The sequence below is a fragment of the Dreissena polymorpha genome, chromosome 2 (genome assembly GCF_020536995.1).
Source record: "Dreissena polymorpha isolate Duluth1 chromosome 2, UMN_Dpol_1.0, whole genome shotgun sequence".
NCBI classification, from domain to species: domain Eukaryota; kingdom Metazoa; phylum Mollusca; class Bivalvia; order Myida; family Dreissenidae; genus Dreissena; species Dreissena polymorpha.
The window spans coordinates 98,015,874-98,036,119 of record NC_068356.1 but is presented as its reverse complement, the minus strand read 5'-3'; the positions used below and the strand labels follow the sequence as shown (position 1 = coordinate 98,036,119).

The 20,246-nt window shown below is 35.4% G+C and overlaps 1 protein-coding gene across 1 annotated transcript in view; it reads left to right on the top strand.

Moving 5' to 3' along the window:
* LOC127868182 (carnitine O-palmitoyltransferase 1, liver isoform-like) overlaps positions 1-20,246 on the top strand; it is a 74,741-nt gene that overhangs the window by 20,163 nt on the left and 34,332 nt on the right. Inside the window, exons 10-11 of the mRNA XM_052409835.1 lie at positions 13,746-13,945; positions 18,004-18,169. Coding sequence (XP_052265795.1) covers positions 13,746-13,945; positions 18,004-18,169 — 366 coding nt within the window. The remainder of the gene's footprint in view (positions 1-13,745; positions 13,946-18,003; positions 18,170-20,246) is intronic.

Here is a 20,246-nt window from a genome sequence, read left to right as displayed (position 1 = left end):
TCTAAAATGTTAAACAAAGGCCCTGGTGTCGTTGAGGGGGCTCCATCCAGCAATCACTCCAATGGTGGATTCAGGACACCCTTTATGATCAAGGGGGGTGCATATCTTGTATGTGTGTTTGTTTTTTAAGTTTATGAGGTTTTGTCATGACAATGCGGCATTGAGTGAGGATCACCTAAGTACGCATTCAATATACCACTGCAATAATCAGAACATCCGCATCCAGCTATTCTTGTGAAAACAATAATGTTAAAATGCATCTATAGACTAGTCCTTAATCATTTTACGAACGATTTCTCTACTGTTAGTGCATCTGATTTTAAATTTTCTTGTAGTTTTTTGGTTTATTTTCCCTTTAATAGTATATTCTACCACATTTCAAACAAGTTATAAACAATATATACCAGCTTGTTATCTTTGAGATTTTGATCACAAAAAATGTCTAAAGGAGAAATCTACTTCAGAAGCTCATGCAAAAATGGGTCTTAGGACATATCAGCGCGGTGCTGCAGATATGCCTCTGCCATCCGTACACTCTGATAAGGAGTCATAATGTCCCCTTATGAGACCACGAAACCTTACGTGACTTTATGGCAGACAGGTAGGCTGGTCTGCAGTTTTTCAGGTCGCATCTGTTGAAGTTAGATTCTAAGATCCATTCGCATGACAATGCTCATAAACATTAATGTTCAACATTGTAGGACCTGGGTCTTGCTCAAAACGCAGTGATGGCAGTGAAGTGACTGACACCATATGGATCTCTTTCTCATCAGATTTACCGCATCATGACTAATCACTGTTTTGGTGGAAAAGACATCTCATCTGCTTTTAAATTATTGCTCGATTAGAACAAGCAAAAGACATGATAAATAACATCATTATGTACTATTTTTATTTCCTAAATGTATATACTAAAAATCATGTAAATACATGAATGAACTTTTCTTAGAAAACTATTGTGAATGATTCAAGAAATTTGAAAAATGATTTTAAAATGATTTTTTTTATAGATTATACAAGATTTTGTACACTTGAGGTAATGATTTTGAAAAAAAACAACAACAACCTTTTCTAAGATAAAACTTACATTATTGTTGATATTTACCTGGTGAAATATGTTTTTATACCCCCGGTAGGGTGGCAAGGAAGGTGAAGGTCAAGGTCATCCTTCAAGGTCAAATTTCAAATATATGGCGTCTGTCTGTCAGTCCGAAAACTTTAACATTGGCCCTAACTTTTTCAATATTGAAGATAGCAACTTTATATTTGGCGCTGCACATTTTGAGTGGTGAAAGGTGTAGGTCAAGGTCATCCTTCAAGGTCAAAGGTCAAATTTTGCAATATTGAAGATAGCAACTTGATAGTTGGCATGCATGTGTATCTCATGGAGCTGCACATTTTGAGTGGTGAAAGGTCAAGGTCATCCTTCAAGGTCAAAGGTCAAATTTTTCAATATTGAAGATAGCAGCTGATATGTGGCATGCATGCGTATCTCATGGAGCTGCACATTTTGAGTGGTGAAAGATCAAAGTCAAGGTCATCCTTCAAGGTCAAAGGTCAAAATTTTGCAATATTGAAGATAGCAACTTGATATTTGGCATGTGTGTGTATCTCGTGGAGCTGCACATTTTGAGTGATGAAAAGTCAAGGTCATCCTTCATGGCAAAGGTCTAATTTGCAATATTGAAGATAGCAACTCGATATTTGGCATGCATGCGTATCTCATGGAGCTGCACATTTTGAGTGGTGAAAGGTCAATGTCATCCTTCAAGGTCAAGGTCAAATTTTGCAATATTGAAGATAGCAACGCCATATGTGGCATGCATGCGTATTTCATGGAGCTGCACATTTTGAGTGGTGTAAGGTCAAGGTCATCCTTCAAAGTCATATATATGGCTTCAAGGCGGCGCAGTAGGGGGCATTGTGTTTCACGAACACAGCTCTTGTTTGTTATAAAAAGCTTTTGTTCAGCCATAAATGTCTTAGATAAAATAATATTTTTATGTAATTTTCACGCTGTATAAAGGTTGTTTCAGCAGATAACCAGAAATCAGACTGCATGTCACCGGTTGTTACATCAGTATGAGTTTGTGTTTATTTTGTATGTACCAATATATTTTGAAGGAGTCGAAGAGGTACTGTAATTTTCTATCTTGATTACAGTGCCTCTTCAAAAGTCGAAATTTTTGTTTCCATGATAGGTTGTGTTTTGAAATAGCATTTAAAATACTTGTTCCTTTTAAAAGATGCAAATGGGAATGTTGTTTATGGTAGTTGTTGTTGAAATCAGTATGAATTGCAATGAATAGAATAGTGAAAACTGTATGTGCTTCTTTAGTATGGTATTGTTTATAATAAGTACCAGTTTGATTTATCATATAGTCTGAATAGCCTTTTTAAGTTTACAAGAAATGCCAATTATGTTGTTGTTTTGGAAAGATGATTGCATCATGTTGTAAATAATGAATAAATCTTTTTTATTTGAAAAATTATGAGATTTTCAATAAATTGCAAACCACTACAGGGTTCGACATTAACTTTTTTTACAGCCAGACCATTGGACCAGCTCCTTTAAAATGTACTAGCCCGAATATGATGTCTACTAGACCATAAATGACATAACAAATAAACACAATTGTGTCGTGTAACTGTTTAATCAATTATTTATCAGTAAATAATTAATGAACACAAGAAAGTCATTTTGATGCAAAGAGTAAAAAATAAAATAAAACTATTTAACAACATAAATTGTTTGTTATAATTTCACTGTTTATCACCAGTTAAATAAATGATGTCTGTACAGCAGGTGACATTTATTCAAGGTCATCAAATTCTGGCCTCCTTGACCGCTGTGCTCCATGCAACCACAGCTCCAAGGCCCTTTTTCCAGCATAATCTGTGTCAGTTTTACCGTCGGATTCTTCTTTATTAACTTATTTGTCGGATGAAAATCCAATCTTGAAAAAAGCCATTCTTTAAATAACATTCTCTCGTCTGCTACGCCAAAATGTTTACATTGATGATACCGATTGTCAATAGAAGTCGTAAAAACATGATGTAAAGTTCTAAGACACTTCAAAAAATCATTAATATTCATGACAACTTGACCAATGGAAACAAGCAATTTCTGCGGGAAGCTCTCCTTTGCGTCTAAAAATAGCGATGAATCATGTGAATTCTCCGCGTTTATTTATATACGCTAGTTTTGTTCTGATGTAAATAATGGATACAAGAGTTATTTTACACATTAAGAGAAAAAGGTTTTCGGTTAGGTATAGTTATATGAATCAGTATAGATTTGTTATGTACGACCAGTCGGACAAGCTAGCCCACAGTTTTACTAGCCCGACCACCGATCTTACTAGACAATGTCTGTCGGACGTGCCTTAGTGTCGAACCCTGCACTATTGCTGCTCTTCATTGAATATATTTTTTAATAGTGCATTGCTTTAACATTTGAGTCTGGCTCTGGGAAAATTGGACTCAATGCATGTGCTCAAAATGTTGTCTCAGATTAGCCTGTACCGTCAGCACAGGCTTATCAGGGACAACACTTTCCGCCAGAGACATTTTTTATCGAACAATTCCATTTAGGTAAAATGTCGTCCTGATTAACACTTGACACACATGCATTAAGACCCATTTTCCCAGACCTTGGCTCAATTATGTTGTTGCTGTGTGTCTTGTAATGACTGTGGGTGAAGCCATCTATGATGAAAAAGCGTGTCAACATAATCTCAATACTGAATAACCTTTTTAAAAAATGTATTAGGAAATATATGTATTACATGGCATACTGGTTCAATAAATATTAGGATGAAACACACATTAAATAAACATCATCTGAAAACAAAATGATCACTCTGGTCCTGTTGCTAGTGTATCCCACACATACTGCTTATGACTAGACATATGTAACTTTACCATGATCATACAATTGTTTTCAAAACAATCTATACACTGGTGCAATATAAGTTAAAAACCTACATATACATGTGAGATTGCACTACTGTCTGGTTATATGTATACGCCTGGATGAACATTAAATAAACTGATTTATATTTGTTAATTACATATACTTCATCAAGGTTTTATAATTTATGTAAAATAAATGCATAGAATCACAAAGAAATTAATACCCATCATTTTGTTTGCCAAACTTTTTTTACACATGTTAACTTCTTTCATGTAAAAGAAGTAATATATATGGAAAACATTTTTGGTAGCAAATTATATTGTTGCTAGTGTTCACCTTTTACTTATAAAAGACATAGAATAAGTGTGGAAAAGCACATAACCTCATTAAATGCTAGAATTCAGAGCCCTGTCTTAACAAAGATCTTATGACACTTTTTGGTTATACCTGATATTCAGCCTACAATAAATAGGCATTTAGAATTTGTATGATCCTAAAATAAAGGGCATGTAAATACTGAAAGGAAATAAATACAATTGACCCTTGCTTTGGGAAAATGGGGTTTAATGCATGTTCCTAGAGTGTTGTCGCAGATTAACTTGTACAGTTCGCACAGGCTAATCAGGGAAGACACTTTCTGGTTTTATGAGATTTTTCGTTCAAAGAAAGTATTTTGAAAAAGAAAATCCAGTCTAGGCCGAAAGTGTTGTCCCAGATAAGCATGTGTGGACCACATAAGCTAATCTTGGACGACATTTCACACACATGCATAAAGGCAATTTACCCAGAACGCGGTTCAATTTGATTGAATACATGTACCAGGTCTACTTAACCTAGGCTGTTCACTGCAAAGCATGCCAAATGATCAAATGGCAAACAACAAATTGCTGCATGATTAAATTAACAGTTTAATATGTTCCAGCAGAATATTTATGCCCCCCTTCAAAGAAGAGGGGGTATATTGCTTTGCTCATGTCGGTCGGTCTGTCGGTCCGTCCACCAGGTGGTTGTCAGACGATAACTCAAGAACGCTTGGGCCTAGGATCATGAAACTTCATAGGTACATTGATCATGACTCGCAGATGACCCCTATTGACTTTGAGGTCACTAGGTCAAAGGTCAAGGTCACGGTGACCAGAAAATGGTTTTTGAATGATAACTCAAGAATGCATACGCCTAGGATCATGAAACTTCATGGGTAGATTGATCATGACTTGCAGATGACCCCTATTGATTTTTAGGTCACTAGTTCAAAGGTCAAGGTCACGGTGACCCGAAATAGTAAAATGGTTTCCGGATGATAACTCAAGAACGCATACCCCTAGGATTGTGAAACTTCGTGGGTAGATTGATCATGACTCGCAGATGACCCCTATTGATTTTGAGGTCACAAGGTCAAAGGTCAAGGTCACGGTGACCCGAAATAGTAAAATGGTTTCCGGATGATAACTCAAGAACGCTTACGCCTAGGATCATGAAACTTCATAGGTAGATTGATCATGACTTGCAGATGACCCCTATTGATTTTGAGGTCACAAGGTCAAAGGTCAAGGTCACGGTGACCCGAAATAGTAAAATGATTTTCGGATGATAACTCAAGAACGCTTTTGCCTAGGATCATGACACTTCATAGGTACATTGATCGTGACTCGCAGATGACCCCTATTGATTTTCAGGTCACTAGGTCAAAGGTCAAGGTCACAGTGACAAAAATCGTATTCACACAATGGCTGCCACTACAAGGGACAGCCCATATGTGGGGCATGCATGTTTTACAAACAGCCCTTGTTCTTATTAAGATTGGCCTTATTTTTTTCTAAATCTTAATAAAATACCACTTTAGATATTGGATACAGAGTAGCCAAAATTCTTAGCAATAAAACACCTAACACACTCTATTATCATTATCAGAACATTTAGACTGGTCCCTGAAGGTTTTTCTTAAGCTGCTTGTAGCTCCAGTTAATGTGATTCATCTTTGTGCTGGTGTCTCTCCCTGGTAACGTCTAGCTCCTTCAACAGGTGGTCATTAGTTGTAACCAGGAACCTGCATTTACAGTAGGGAAGTGAATGCAACACATTTGTCTTTGTTAAGGTTGAACTCATTTAATATTTAGCTTGATTTATGCAAGAGCTTAGGCCTTATTAAGAAACGTTAAGTATATGCAATTGTATAACTGATAACTTATTATAGTTATTAACCTTGGATTTTACGGGCAAAAAAACATTTTAATTCTATAACTGATACCACCAGAGTTCCCGGTATAACCTGTGCAGTTTGAACCTGACTCAACTTGATACACATGTTAATTTGTATACAGTACTTATAAGTGCCGTGTTGTGGAATCTGATTTTCTGTATTGCAGCGATGTCTTTGCCCAATTGGAAAAAGGACGGGTATACTTGGGAATTATTTTTTTTTATTCAAAAGTTTTTTAAATATCCTTAACTATGGAACTCATTCCATAAACCTTGTAAGAGTTAGCTGCTAAAAGCATTTTTCCTAATCATTAATTATGTAGGGAGTTCAAAGAACAAATTGAAAGTACAGGAAGGTCTTGAAAACAATTATTAGGAAGTATTCAATAATAAATGACTTCTTAAAGTTTGCACAGTAAAATAAGATGTATATGCATGAATATTATGAAACAATAGAAATCTTTACATTAAAAATGAATTAGTGTGGTATAGACTGTAGTTCCGAAATATCTAGCACAGGCCTCTTAAGTGATGCCTACCTGATTATACCTGGGTGTTATAGTCCAGTGCTGACACTGCCACAGTTCCTGTATTTGCATGCCCATGCCTCCTTCTTTTACTGTCGGGTGCAAAAATTGCCTTTGCAGCACTAGTGCTACTGACAGAGGCTACTGATGCAGGTGCTGGTATTGTGTACTCCTGTCACTTGTGTTGACATTCAACAAAATAGCTACCTGCCTTAAAAGAGCAGCTGCTCTTTGCTGTTGGCTCATATCTGCAAATGTATTCATGTACATTATTTTTTATTTATCAAAACAAGTCACCATTATGTAGTATAATCATAGATTCGAGAGATAATAACTGTTACAAAGTCAGATATTACACTTGCTGATGTAAGTTTCTATAATTTTTTCACAGAAATATGATCTTATCTGCTTTGATCATCTAAGTACCATCTTTATGGAAAAATCTCCCCCCCCCTTATTATCCTACATGTACTAACATCTTGATGTGTTTGTTTGTATGGTGTTTTTGCCCATGTATTCAACTTACATTAAGGCAAATATTCACTTAATTATGCTTCCTGGGTTTCACCAGTACTAGGCTAGGGCTCTGCAGTCTGGCCAGAGGAAACTCCCATGAAAAAAATCAGCACCCCACGTGATGATCGAACCCAGGACCCCCGAGTTACAAACCGTAAACATTAACTGGGACACTGAGCTACACATTATAGATGCAAAGAAAAATAAGATCAATCTACCATTTAAGTCTATACAAAAAAAATCTTCATTAAATGTGTCTGTTTGAAGACACCTGTTAGGTAACTTTTCAACACATACTGTCATCAACTCAAACCCATTTTGGTCAACTTATAACTGTTTTTGGTCAACTGGTACCTATCCAAAGTCATCTCGTACCCAAAATACAGAAACAGGTGTAAGATGGTCAACATATATTGATAAAAGTATAAAACAGTATCCGAAATACAAACATTTGAAATGAAAAAGAGAAACCATTTAATTCCAGAAAACATAATTATTTTTGTTCGTTAATGAGGTAACTGTGCATACTTATTTTCTCACGTTGCTTTCCATTTTAATTAGCTTTTTGTATGAATTTCCATGCCGTATTGGGGAAAAAATAGTAAAAAACAATTAAAAAGAATCATTTGAATAAGATACAATTTTACCAACCTAGGTATCAACCGATTTGATTAGATAAATGACAGTGTTACGAAGATATGCGATGAAAACATAATGAAATTAATAGTTAAATTCAAACAAGCCAACAGTTAGACGTTTTGGTCATCGTAACCCACTTTCGTTACAACAATACTATGGGACGTTAGACGTGTTTACAAATGAAAACAAGATTACGTCCATTAACTTCAAATAGACCTTAATCACAAACCAAATGACAACTCAACGTTCGAAATGGGGATTACAATCGTATGCTATTTACCTAATAAACAAGTACACTAAACAAGTAACCTTTACCCTAATAAAAACAGTGGAAAATACGTTCGAAACGACGCAGTAGAGTAATTCATCTGGTAGATATATAATACAACACCGTTCTAAATATTAACCTTTTACGAAAACCACTGTAAACGACCGACAACTCTGGTTCTCCGTCGTGTATGAATACAGTATTACTAATGCATTCGTCTTAATGCATTCGGCATTCGGCTTACTTCATGTGAGCTGCTGCCTTGTGCTTATTCATTTCGCTTAGTAGAAATTGCCAAATATGCCATCTTCTAGCAATACTACAGTAAGTATTGAAATGATAATATTTCAGCAACAAGAAGATAGCCACATGAACAATTTAACAGAAATAATTCATTTGTCATTTACTCGAGAGAATATATGATTAACATACATCGAGTAAACATTAAAAAGAAGTATGCAATCAATATTTCACTAACTGAAAGAAACAAGCCTAAAGACGGCAATTATTTTGTAACAAATAACATAAAGCAAAATACAATTGTAATTTAGCAGTATGCAATTGTCCTTTAGCAGTGTGCAATTGTCAATTAGCAATATGTAATTGTCATTTGGCAACATGAATGTACTGGCGGATATTCCCTTCCATAGTTTTGTACTATGTACTTCAAAAATTCAACCCCTTAGTTTTTAGCTCCACTGGCCAAAGGCCAGCGGGGCTTATGTCATGGTCCTGTGTCCGTTGTGTGTGCGTCTGTGCGTGCGTCCGTGCGTGCGTGCGTTAACTTTTTCTTTAAACATCTTCTTCTCCTAAATTACTGGTCCAAATCTGATGAAATTTCTCAGGAATGTTCCTGTGGTGAACCTCTTTCAAATTTGTTCAAAATATGCCCCTGGGGTCAAATTTGACCCTGCCCCGGGGAATCAAAAAATTGAAAATTTGCTTATATAAGGCCTATTTTGTGCAAACTTTATAAATCTTCTTGTCCATAACCATTAGGCCTAGGGCTACCAAATTTGGTATGTATTGACATCTTATAGTCCTCTACCAAGTTTGTTCAAATTATGCCCCTGGGGTCAAATTTGACCCTGCCCCGGGGGGGTCAAAAAATTGAAAATTTGCTTATATAAGGCCAATTTTGTGCAAACTTTAAAAATCTTCTTGTCCATAACCATTGGGCCAAGGGCTACCAAATTTGGTATGTAGTGACATCTTATAGTCCTCTACCAAGTTTGTTCAAATTATGCCCCTAGGGTCAAATTTGACCCTGCCCCGGGGGGTCAAAAAATTGAAAATTTGCTTATATAAGGCCTATTTTGTGCAAACTTTAAAAATCTTCTTGTCCGTAACCATTGGGCCTAGGGCTACCAAATTTGCTATGTAGTGACATCTTATAGTCCTCTACCAAGTTTGTTCAAATTATGCCCCTGGGGTTAAATTTGACCCTGCCCCGGGGGTCAAAACATTGAAAATTTGCTTATATAAGGCCTATTTTGTGCAAACTTTAAAAATCATCTTGTCCATAACCGTATGGCATAGGGCTACCAAATTCGGTATGTAGTGACATCTTATTGTCCTCTACCATGTTTGTTCAAATTATGCCCCTGGGGTCAAATTTGAACCTGCCCCGGGGGGTTAAAAAATTGAAAATTTGCTTATGTAAGGCCTATTTTCTGCAAACTTTAAAAATCTTCTTGTCCATTACCATTGGGTCTAGGGCTACCAAATTTGCCATGTAGTGACATCTTATAGTCCTCTACCAAGTTTGTTCAAATTATGCCCCTGGGGTTAAATTTGACCCTGCCCCGGGGGGTTAAAAAATTGAAAATTTGCTTATATAAGGCCTATTTTGTGCAAACTTTAAAAATCTTCTTGTCAATAACCAATTGGCCTAGGGCTACCAAATTTGCTATATAGTGACATCTTATAGTCCTCTACCAAGTTTGTTCAAATTATGCCCCTGGGGTCAAATTTGACCCTGCCCCGGGGGTTTAAAAAATTGAAAATTTGCTTATGTAAGGCCTATTTTGTGCAAACTTTAAAAGTCTTCTTGTCCATTATAAACCATTGGGCCGAGGGCTACCAAATTTTGTATGTAGTGACATCTTATAGTCCTATATCAAGTTTGTTCAAATTATGCCCCTGGGGTCAAATTTGACCCTGCCCCGGGGGGTCAAAAAATTGAACATTTGCTTATATAAGGCCTATTTTGTGAAAACTTTAAAAATCTTCTTGTCCATAACCATTGGGCCAAGGGCTACCAAATTTGGTATGTAGTGACATCTTATAGTCCTCTACCAAGTTTGTTCAAATTATGCCCCTGGGGTCAAATTTGACCCTGCCCCAGGGGGTCAAAAAATTGAAAATTTGCTTATATAAGGCCTATTTTGTGAAAACTTTAAAAATCTTTTCGTCCATTACCATTGGGCCTAGGGCTACCAAATTCGGTATGTAGTGGCATCTAATAGTCCTCTACCAAGTTTGTTCAAATTATGCCCCTGGGGTCAAATTTGACCCTGCCCTGGGGGGTCAAAAAATCAAAAATTTGCTTATATAAGGCCTATTTTGTGCAAACTTGAAAAAAAAATCTTCTTGTCCATAACCATATGGCATAGGGCTACCAAATTTGGTTTGTACTGACATCTTATAGTCCTCTACCAAGTTTGTTCAAATTAAGCCCCTGGGATCAAATTTGACCGTTCCCCAGGGGTCACAAAATTGAACATATGCTTATATCGGGCCCATTTTGTGCAAACTATAAAAATCTTCTTGTCCATAACCATTGGGCCTATTTCTACCAAATTCGGTAGGTAGTGACATCTAATAGTTCTCTACTTAGTTTGTTCAAATTATGCCCCTAGGAACAAATTTGACCTTGTCCCAGGGGTCACAAAAATGAACATATGCTAAAATAAGGCCTTTTTTGTGCAAACTTTAAAAATCTTCTTGTTCTTAATTATAGAGCTTAGGGCTACCAAATTTGGTATGTAGTGATATCTTATAGTCCTCTACCAAATTTGTTCAAATTATTCCGCTGGGCTCAAATTTGACCCAGCCCCGGGGGTCACAAAACTGAACATATGACGTTTACCAGTGGAGATTACTGCGGCTGTTTGGCTGTGACCAACAACAACATCAACATCTTGTAAACATGAGATAAAACCCTGTCATTTAGTGCCATTTTAGGTCAGATGGTGACTGCTTACAAAGGCATTGAAGTAAGAACATGTGTTATGAATGTTTTTCTTATAAACTGAAAAAAGTCGGGTTTTATTTAAATATGTCGAAAGTGACCATATATCCGGATGAAAATATTTTGGATGACATGTTAATTTCATGTCTTTTTTATAGTGTTAAAACCAGTTTAATAATACATTATTGATTTTAAAAACACAGCTTCCATGAACATAATTATTTCAAGGAAAGTCAATATATGATACTGCACGGTAAACTCAAACTTTGTATCGAAGAGAAGGTGTTGAAATTAATGAAGTGCAATGTCTTAACTATCGTATATGCTGCTTTTTAATAAATAATGATTCATTGTTCCATTTGTGAATCGTGACTGATCATGAATTGTTGAAATGATTGTCAATTGCTCAACAATCCATATATATTTCTGACCATTTTATAATTTTCTTAATATTAGTTATGAATTGATCTTAGAAGTCAAATGTATTACTTAATTAAATACATTTATAAATATAAAGAAATAATCTTTAGATTATCATAATATTCTCAGGCTTGTTGGTCTTAGGGATGTGTGGGTTGATGAGCAATTTCTCCTTTTCTCACAATTATTTCTACCCTACCTGATCATTTTCTTCATATTCCATTTTAATTCAATTGACGTCTGCAACCTCTTTCAAATTGGGAAAGTCCAAAATGTGTTGTTTGGTAAAGGGTTAAGGAATTTTGATTCCTATGGGTCTTGTGAATCTGTTTCAAATCAAATGCGTAGATTTGATCTTCAGCATCTAAAAATATGTGAAATAGAAAGAACGACAATATATTTTGGAGTGATAAATGTACCTACGTTATAAGCAAAGGACCTGTGCAACAATTCCCAGGCTTTTTTGTCTGTTTAGTTAACACGGTAGTAACTTTTTCCATATATAAAAATGCTCATCCTTCCAACTTTAAGCGCCCAGTGGGACGAGGGATAGAAAGAGAAAGTCACAATTTGCTTGAGTACATTTCAACCCATGCGCATAACACGTTTTTTTCGCAAAGAAAAAACAGTGGAGCGATGCAGGGCCATCATGGCCCTCTTGTTTACTCTAGGAATGCAATGGATTAAATAAATATTAACTATTTCACCTATTGTAATTACATGTACTGGTACATTAACTATAAACTTCAACAGGTTAATTGTTAAAATATACTTTTAATACAGTAACATAGTATAAACTATTTTGTATACAGTATACATGTTTTCCTTATTCTGAAAAAAGCAATCTTCCAACAGAAATCACGCAAAATAGGGATTTGTTGTGAATCGTTGGTCTGCTTAATTGTGTATTTTCACAAAATATAATCCAGAACATGTAACACTATAAGTCACGTTTAATGAAGAGTCATGCAGGAGATTGTTTCGTTAAATTACTACATCCATTTATGGTTGGGCACATTTAAATTATCTAGCCGAGAGAATTATATTGGCATTCAAGACATCAGTTTATCAAACACGAATATTATAACCTTGAACATTTGAATTTAATAATATATTGCAAGCACTTCATGTGACTTAAATAAAACTTTTTTACAACCTGCCACATGTCTAATAAAAGGGAATTTCACATAACATCACATAAACGCAATAAATCAATGCTATAAGTGAACACATAAATGTCTTTGAGGCATTCTGAAAACACTCAAAAAATCTCCAAAATGTTTGCCTTAGACACTTGAAACATCAATAAACTGGCCTCCAGAGCCAAAACAAACATACAACAGCATATAAATCTCGACACAAATGTGCTGTTCTCAGCAGTAATTACAGAAAACATATTTCATATCAAGGTTCCCGTCCTTCGCTGGTTTAGTAGGATCGATCAGTTTGACACTAACATAGTTCCAAACTTCAGATTTTGTCTGAGATTTTTTAGAAAAGGGAACAAATTCTTCTCCGACCGACATTTTGAATGAATTTCCTATACACATCCGTATTACGATAGCTGATTGGTTTAAAAGGTTTGTTTTATCCAATAAAAAGCTCGTTTCAGTTGAGCGGTAGACAGAAATGGTCTAGTAAAAAATTATCGAATGATTGGTACGGTAAAAAATGGTCAATGTTTTGTCGACTCGAAATTTTGAACATTAAAGTAGTAACTTTCATCTTGTTTGTTTAAGACTTCTAACATTTGAAAATCAAACAATAAAATACTTAGCAATTTATTGTAAGAATGCTTTCTTTATTAAGATTTGCCTTCGATTGTAGTCATCGCATTGCATAATTACACATAGAATTTGAATATCACTATAAAGATCTAAATTAACTGGTGAAGATTTTAACAAAGAATGATATTCTTCATACAATTGATATTTATATTTGTAATAACTCAATTTTGCAAGCAAGCAATCAAGAGCATTGGTATACAAAACTTTAAAAAAGCAAGACTTAAGTATTTCTTTTAACGAGTTACAAATATTTATTTCCAAGATGTATTTTTTCATACAGGTTGTCCTGGGAACAGAAATCCATGAGGACATCTCCTCAAGAGCCCAGTACCTTTTCCATGCCGACGGGAAATCTATCTGGTTTGACAAGTCGTTAACGCTGCTGGTACAGCCGGATGGACGTATGGGTCTCAACTGTGAACACTCCTATGCTGACGCTCCCGTGCTCGCTCACATCATAGAGATTAACTTTACTCAGGAGTAAGTGCAAAGTTTTACTCATTGTGATTATTGAAAGGCTTCGAGGTTGGATATTTTGTTTGTAACCTAATGCGTCATCTATTGCAAAGACTTTGGAACTACGCCTTTAAGTTGCCAAACCCTTTCTACCACATCGTTTACATATGAAGGAAAAAGCAAAATGGCTTTAAAATTTCCTCTATTAACACCATAATAGATTTGTGGCCAAGCTCTAGTTTAGTTATAGCATGAATGTATCAGTTGCCAATGAATTAGCATGAACTGGTTTAGAAAATGTTATGTTTATTAAAGACAGGCTTCAGAACGTATCAGGCTAGAATATGGTTAAATTATATCCTTGAAATGTTCCCCAGTATATCTAAAACTAAGGTCAAATTTGTGCTTATTATGTTTAATATTTTCAACTGGTACAAATAAACATTATTTATTTGAATATTTCATATATACATTAAAATTATTAATATATAAAGATCTGGAATCACAAAAATAAAGAGAGCTGCTTAAAGAAATTCAAGATGCAAATCTGGACAAGGCTGGTGTGATTTTCAAATTGAATTGCTTAAGCCGAGAATGTCTTAGTTTACTCTCACAATTTTTAAGCATGGCCTTTTTATTTTCCTCCCTAGTTTAACTCTTTCAGTGCTGGAACCGAATTTTGAAGGCCTTTGCAAACAGTTTGGATCCAGATGAGACGCCACAGAACGTGGCGTCTCATCAGGATCCAAACTGTTTGCTATTCTGATAGTATTCTTTGAAAAAAAATAGAAGAAAATGCTAATTTAAGAAATTTAGCAGACAACATTTTAGCAGATGACAAATTGCCCAGCATGCAAAGGGTTAAAGTAAAAAATCACCCAGTTTACCTTGCAAGTCTTGAAGAAGATGCTAATTTTAGACATTCAGCAGACAATATTTTAGCAGACGACAAATTTCCCAGCATGCAAAGGTATAGGGTCTATCTACTACAATCCTTAACCTGTCTTGCATGTATTAACTTAAATTAATTTCTATGATGGAAGCTTAAAGTTTCAGTTATATAAATAGCAAAATTTGTTCTTACTAAAAAATAATATATGTTGCATGTGTATGCATGTAAAGATGTAAAATTGTACTGATTGGTAACTGGAACATTAGGCCAAGCTTAAATAATTATAATTACTGGTAATTATTTGTTTGCCTTTAACCACATAGGGCTGCTGGGAATGTGTTTAAGATAGGCATTTGTATTTTATTTGGGGCAAACAAAATTGCCTGTTAAAGTTTGCCCATTTTTAGCTCATCTATTTTTTGAAAAAAAATTATGAGCTATTGTCATCACCTTGGCGTCGGCGTTGGCGTTGGCGTTGGCGTTGGCGTTGGCGTTGGCGTCGGCGTCCGGTTAAGTTTTGCGTTTAGGTCCACTTTTCTCAGAAAGTATCAATGCTATTGCATTCAAACTTGGTACACTTACTTACTATCATGAGGGGACTAGGCAGGCAAAGTTAGATAACTCTGGCGTGCATTTTGACAGAATTATGTGCCCTTTTTGTACTTAAAAAATTGCAAATTTTGGTTAAGTTTTGCGTTTAGTTCCACTTTTCTCAGTAAGTATCAATGCTATTGCATTCAAACTTGGTACACTTACTTACTATCATGAGGGGACTGGGCAGGCAAAGTTAGATAACTCTGGCATGCATTTTGACAGAATTATGTGCCCTTTTTATACTTAGAAAATTGACAATTTTGGTTAAGTTTTGTGTTTAGGTCCATTTTATTCCTTAAGCATCAAAGCTATTGCTTTCATACTTGCAACACTTACTAACTATCATAAGGGGACTGTGCAGGCAAAGTAATGTAACTCTGACTGGCATTTTGACAGAATTATGTGCCCTTTTTATACTTAGAAAATTGAAAATTTGATTAAGTTTTGTGTTTAGGTCCACTTTATTCCTACAGTATCAAAGCTATTGCTTTCATACTTGCAAGATTTATGAACTATCATAAGGGGACGGTGCAGGCAAAGTTATGTAACTCTGACTGGCATTTGGACGGAATTATGGGCCCTTTATACTTAGAAAATTGAAAATTTGGTTAAGATTTATGTTTTGGTCACTTTACCCCTAAAGTATCATAGATATTGCTTTCATACTTGGAACACTCACAAACTATCATAAGGGTACAGTAAAAGGACAAGTTGCATAACTCTGGTTGTCATTGTTACGGAATTATGGCCCTTTTTTGACTTAGTAACTTTTAATATATGGTTAAATTTTGTGTTTCGATCCACTCGAAGTATCAAGGCTATTGCTTTCAAACTTCAAATACTTACATGCTATCATGAGGTTACTGTACCTGGCAACTTGAATTTTACTTTGACCTTTGAATGACCTTGACTCTCAAGGTCAAATTATTAAATTTTGCTAAAATTGCCATAACTTCTTTATTTATGATTAGATTTGATTGATACTTTGATGAAACTACTCTTACCTGACATACCACAATAGACTTCACCCAAAACCATCCCCCGTGCCCTCCCCCCCCTCCCCCCCTCCCCCCCCCCTAATTTTTTTTTTTTTTTTTTTTTTTTTATAAGATCATCTCACAAATGACCACCACACCCTCACACTATACCCCCACCCCACCCCCCCACCCCCCCCCCAAATTTTTTTTTTGATTTTTTTTTTTTTTTTTTTTTTTTTTTTTTTTTTTTTTTAAGATCATCTCACAAATTATCACCCACACCCTCACACTATACCCCCCCCCCCCCCCCGATTTTTTTTTTTTTTTTTTTTTTTTTTTCGCTTTTTTGGAAGATAATGTAATAAATGTCCACAACCCCACACTATACACCCCTCTTCACTCCACTCCTCCCTCCTTTGTGATTGAAAATGAGAGTCCCTTCACCTTTAAAAAGAAAATAGATGAGCGGTCTGCACCCGCAAGGCGGTGCTCTTGTTAAGGATCATCTGTGACCTATAATACATTTGTTATGACCTTTTATAAGAAGGTTGCTAGCTTATACAGCTACCTCATAAGCTGCCTAAGCTTAATAAAATTATGAACATAAGAAAATGATATAAATCTGGGAAAATAGCCTTTAATTAATGTGCAGTCTGCACATTCAAATCAGGGAAGACACTTAGACACTTTTGACCTGAACTGGATTTTCACTAACAAGAGATTTCCTTTTAAACTGAAAAAGTGTCATCCCCCATTAGCCTGTGCAGACTGCACACATGGATTACACTCTGTTTTCATAGAGGGAGGAACAAATGTACAGCATTGAAACTTGCATGAATTGTTGTTCATGAAAAGTTGTTATGCATGTGCAATTTTTATTATCCTTTGCTAAATAAACATTTCTAAGTTAATGAATTTTTTTTAACAAAAAATATCTATAACGAGGTTATAACAATTTATTGTGACATTCAATATTGGAGGAGGTGTGAGTCACCTCTGTATATGTTCCTGAGACCACATTTTTGTTTTTTTGGAAAGAAAAAAGGATAATATGCGTTCAGACTTGTGTGACATTATGCATGACTATTTTAAATTGTTCATGGTATGGGCACAACTTTTTTGTTTCTAACCATAATACAATATTGTTTTGAAGCCACTAATTCTGTATTCAAACAAACAATAGTCAAATAAGCAATTTTAGATTTTACATGGATATCCTGATATAATTATTACACCTATCAATAATATGAATGTTCATGAAAACAGTTGACATGGGGTTTATTGGCGTCACACAGATGAATACATGTAGTATTATGCTCCATCTAAATACCATTTTTGAGTTTTGGAGAAAACAGCTTTCCAAGATTTAGAAAGTAATATAAAATAAGTGGAGAAAAATCTTACACAAAACTGTTTGTTATGACTACAGCAAGTATTTCTAGATAACATCATATTGTGGAGCCTGTAATGCAAATTTTGTTTATTATAAAAATCTCAATTTAAATTGAAAAAAAAAGAAGAAAAATATAACCAAAATATTTGGGTTCTGAAATCTTCTTGGCTTTGTTGCTATTCAGAATTGGTGGCTGCTTTGATTTAATCAGTTTTTGTTTTCTTAGAGCCGTTCATGGTCTGCTGTCTCCAGAACTTGACCTAGAGAGCTGTGACCTTGACCTGCATGAATCTAAAAGTAGCCATTCTATTTATAGACCAGAAAGGCTAGTCTGGGAAATCCCAGACAGTCTTGGCAGGTCTATTAATAGCGCACACCTAACAGTATTAAAGGTATTTGTAAACGTTTGCGTAGATTGCTTTACCTTTTTTCATCAACTAACAAAAGCCGAGGTTTGTTTTTAACATCAATCTATTTAGGGGGCAAAAGATCTATTTCTGTACTTGCACTTTAAGCTGCTTACATTTTTATGATATTTTCCTAAAACCGATAACAAATTGCCCTGTGGGCTTATTTTTATGTCCCCAATGTCAAAGAGGCATTAAGCATTTCATTTGTCCGTCCGTTCTTCACAAATCTTAAACTGTTAATTTGAAGAGAATCGTAGTATTAAGGACTTTGGTCTGTGGCAACTTTTGCCAGAATTATGGCCCTTTGACTGTTTTTTCACTAAATATTATATAGTACCCTTTTGCTTGTGTGTTCAACTCCTCTTTAACTACTCAGTGGATCTTGCTCAAACTATCACAGTTTAATGGCCTTATTATGTACAAAAATAAGAAATTAAGAAATGTTGTACACCATGATTTTTATGCTCCCCATATATGTATCTGGGGAGCATATAGTTGCCAGTTTGTAGTTCCTTACTTCCTTCCTTCCTTCCATCACACTTTTGTTACAGTTTCTCATAGTGCCTTCAATATTTTACCGATCTCTTACATATTTGGCATGTAGGTGCCTTGCATGGACCTCTACCTATTGATAAGGTTAGACATCACTCGGGTCAAGGTCAACGTCACCTAGGCTAATAATAGATTTTCCGTCACACGTTTGTTACAGTTTCTCATAGCGCCTTCAATATTTTAACGATGCTTACATTTTTGGCATGTAGGTACATTGCATGGACCTCTACCTTTTGATGAGGTTTGATGTCACTGGAGTCAAGGTCACCCAGGCTAATAATAGATTTTCTGTCACTCTTTTGGTACAGTTTCTCATAGCTCCTTCAGTATTTTACTGATCTCTTCCATATTTGGCATGTAGGTACCTTGCATGGACCTCTACCTTTTGATGAGGTTTGAGATCACCGGGGTCAAGGTCAAGGTCACCTAGGCTAATAAAAGATTTTCTCAAGGTCACACTTTGGTTACAGTTTCTCATAACGCCTTCAATATTTGACTGATCTCTTATATATTTGGGATGTAGGTACCTTGCATGGACCTCTACCTTTTTGATGAGGTTTGAGGTCACTGCATTCAAGGTCAAGGTCACTGAGGCTAATGATAGATTTTCTCAAGGTCACACTTTTTTTCCACACAAACCATATATTGACAAAGCATCATTGGGGAGCATCCATCAGTTTTACTGATATCCTTCTTTGCATAATGTTTGTCCTTTGTCTTTTTTCACTATATTTTATATTGTCCCAGATTATTTGTGTTTTCAACTATACTTTAATATCTGGGTGGAACCTGCACAAACATGCGTAGTTAAATGACTTAAATGATCATTTAGAATGGAATTTGGCTGGATAGAGTTATCGGAATTTTGGGAATTTTGGCCTGGAAGAGTTATATCAGATTATGTTCCTTTGACAATGCTTTAAATACTGGGTGAATCATGCTCCAACTTTCACATTTCAATGACTATCATATGTAGAAGATTTGGCTGTATTATGGCCCTTTGTATTCTTGTCCACTGTCAATATAGTGGATGATATAGTGGATGTGTCTGTTTCAAAACATGTATTTTCGGGACTTCAGTGTCTGTGACACATTCTAGTTCTTATAAAATTGTAATATTGTTGACCTTTATATAATTATATATTAAGTTATGAAATGCTTTTTTTCAAGGTGCTTTTTTCCTCTAGATCTTTGCTCTCGTCCTATAGCCGTATAAAAACTTAACCCTGACATTGTATTTGGGTAATTGTATGTTAGTTATTCCATTGTGTTTGCTTATCAGATGACTTGAGAACAAAGTGTTCACAGTGAGCTATGGCGGGTGGTCTATGGAATCATACAGCATCTGTCTAGTGTTGTGTTATTCTTCAACTTTTAGCTTGCTACCACTTTTAGAGGCCACATTTTTCATCCAATCTTTATAAAATTGGGAAGAATGTTCATCTTGATATTATTAGGACTGAGTGGAAATAATCTGAGTTGTATGCATCCAAAAACAAGGTCACCA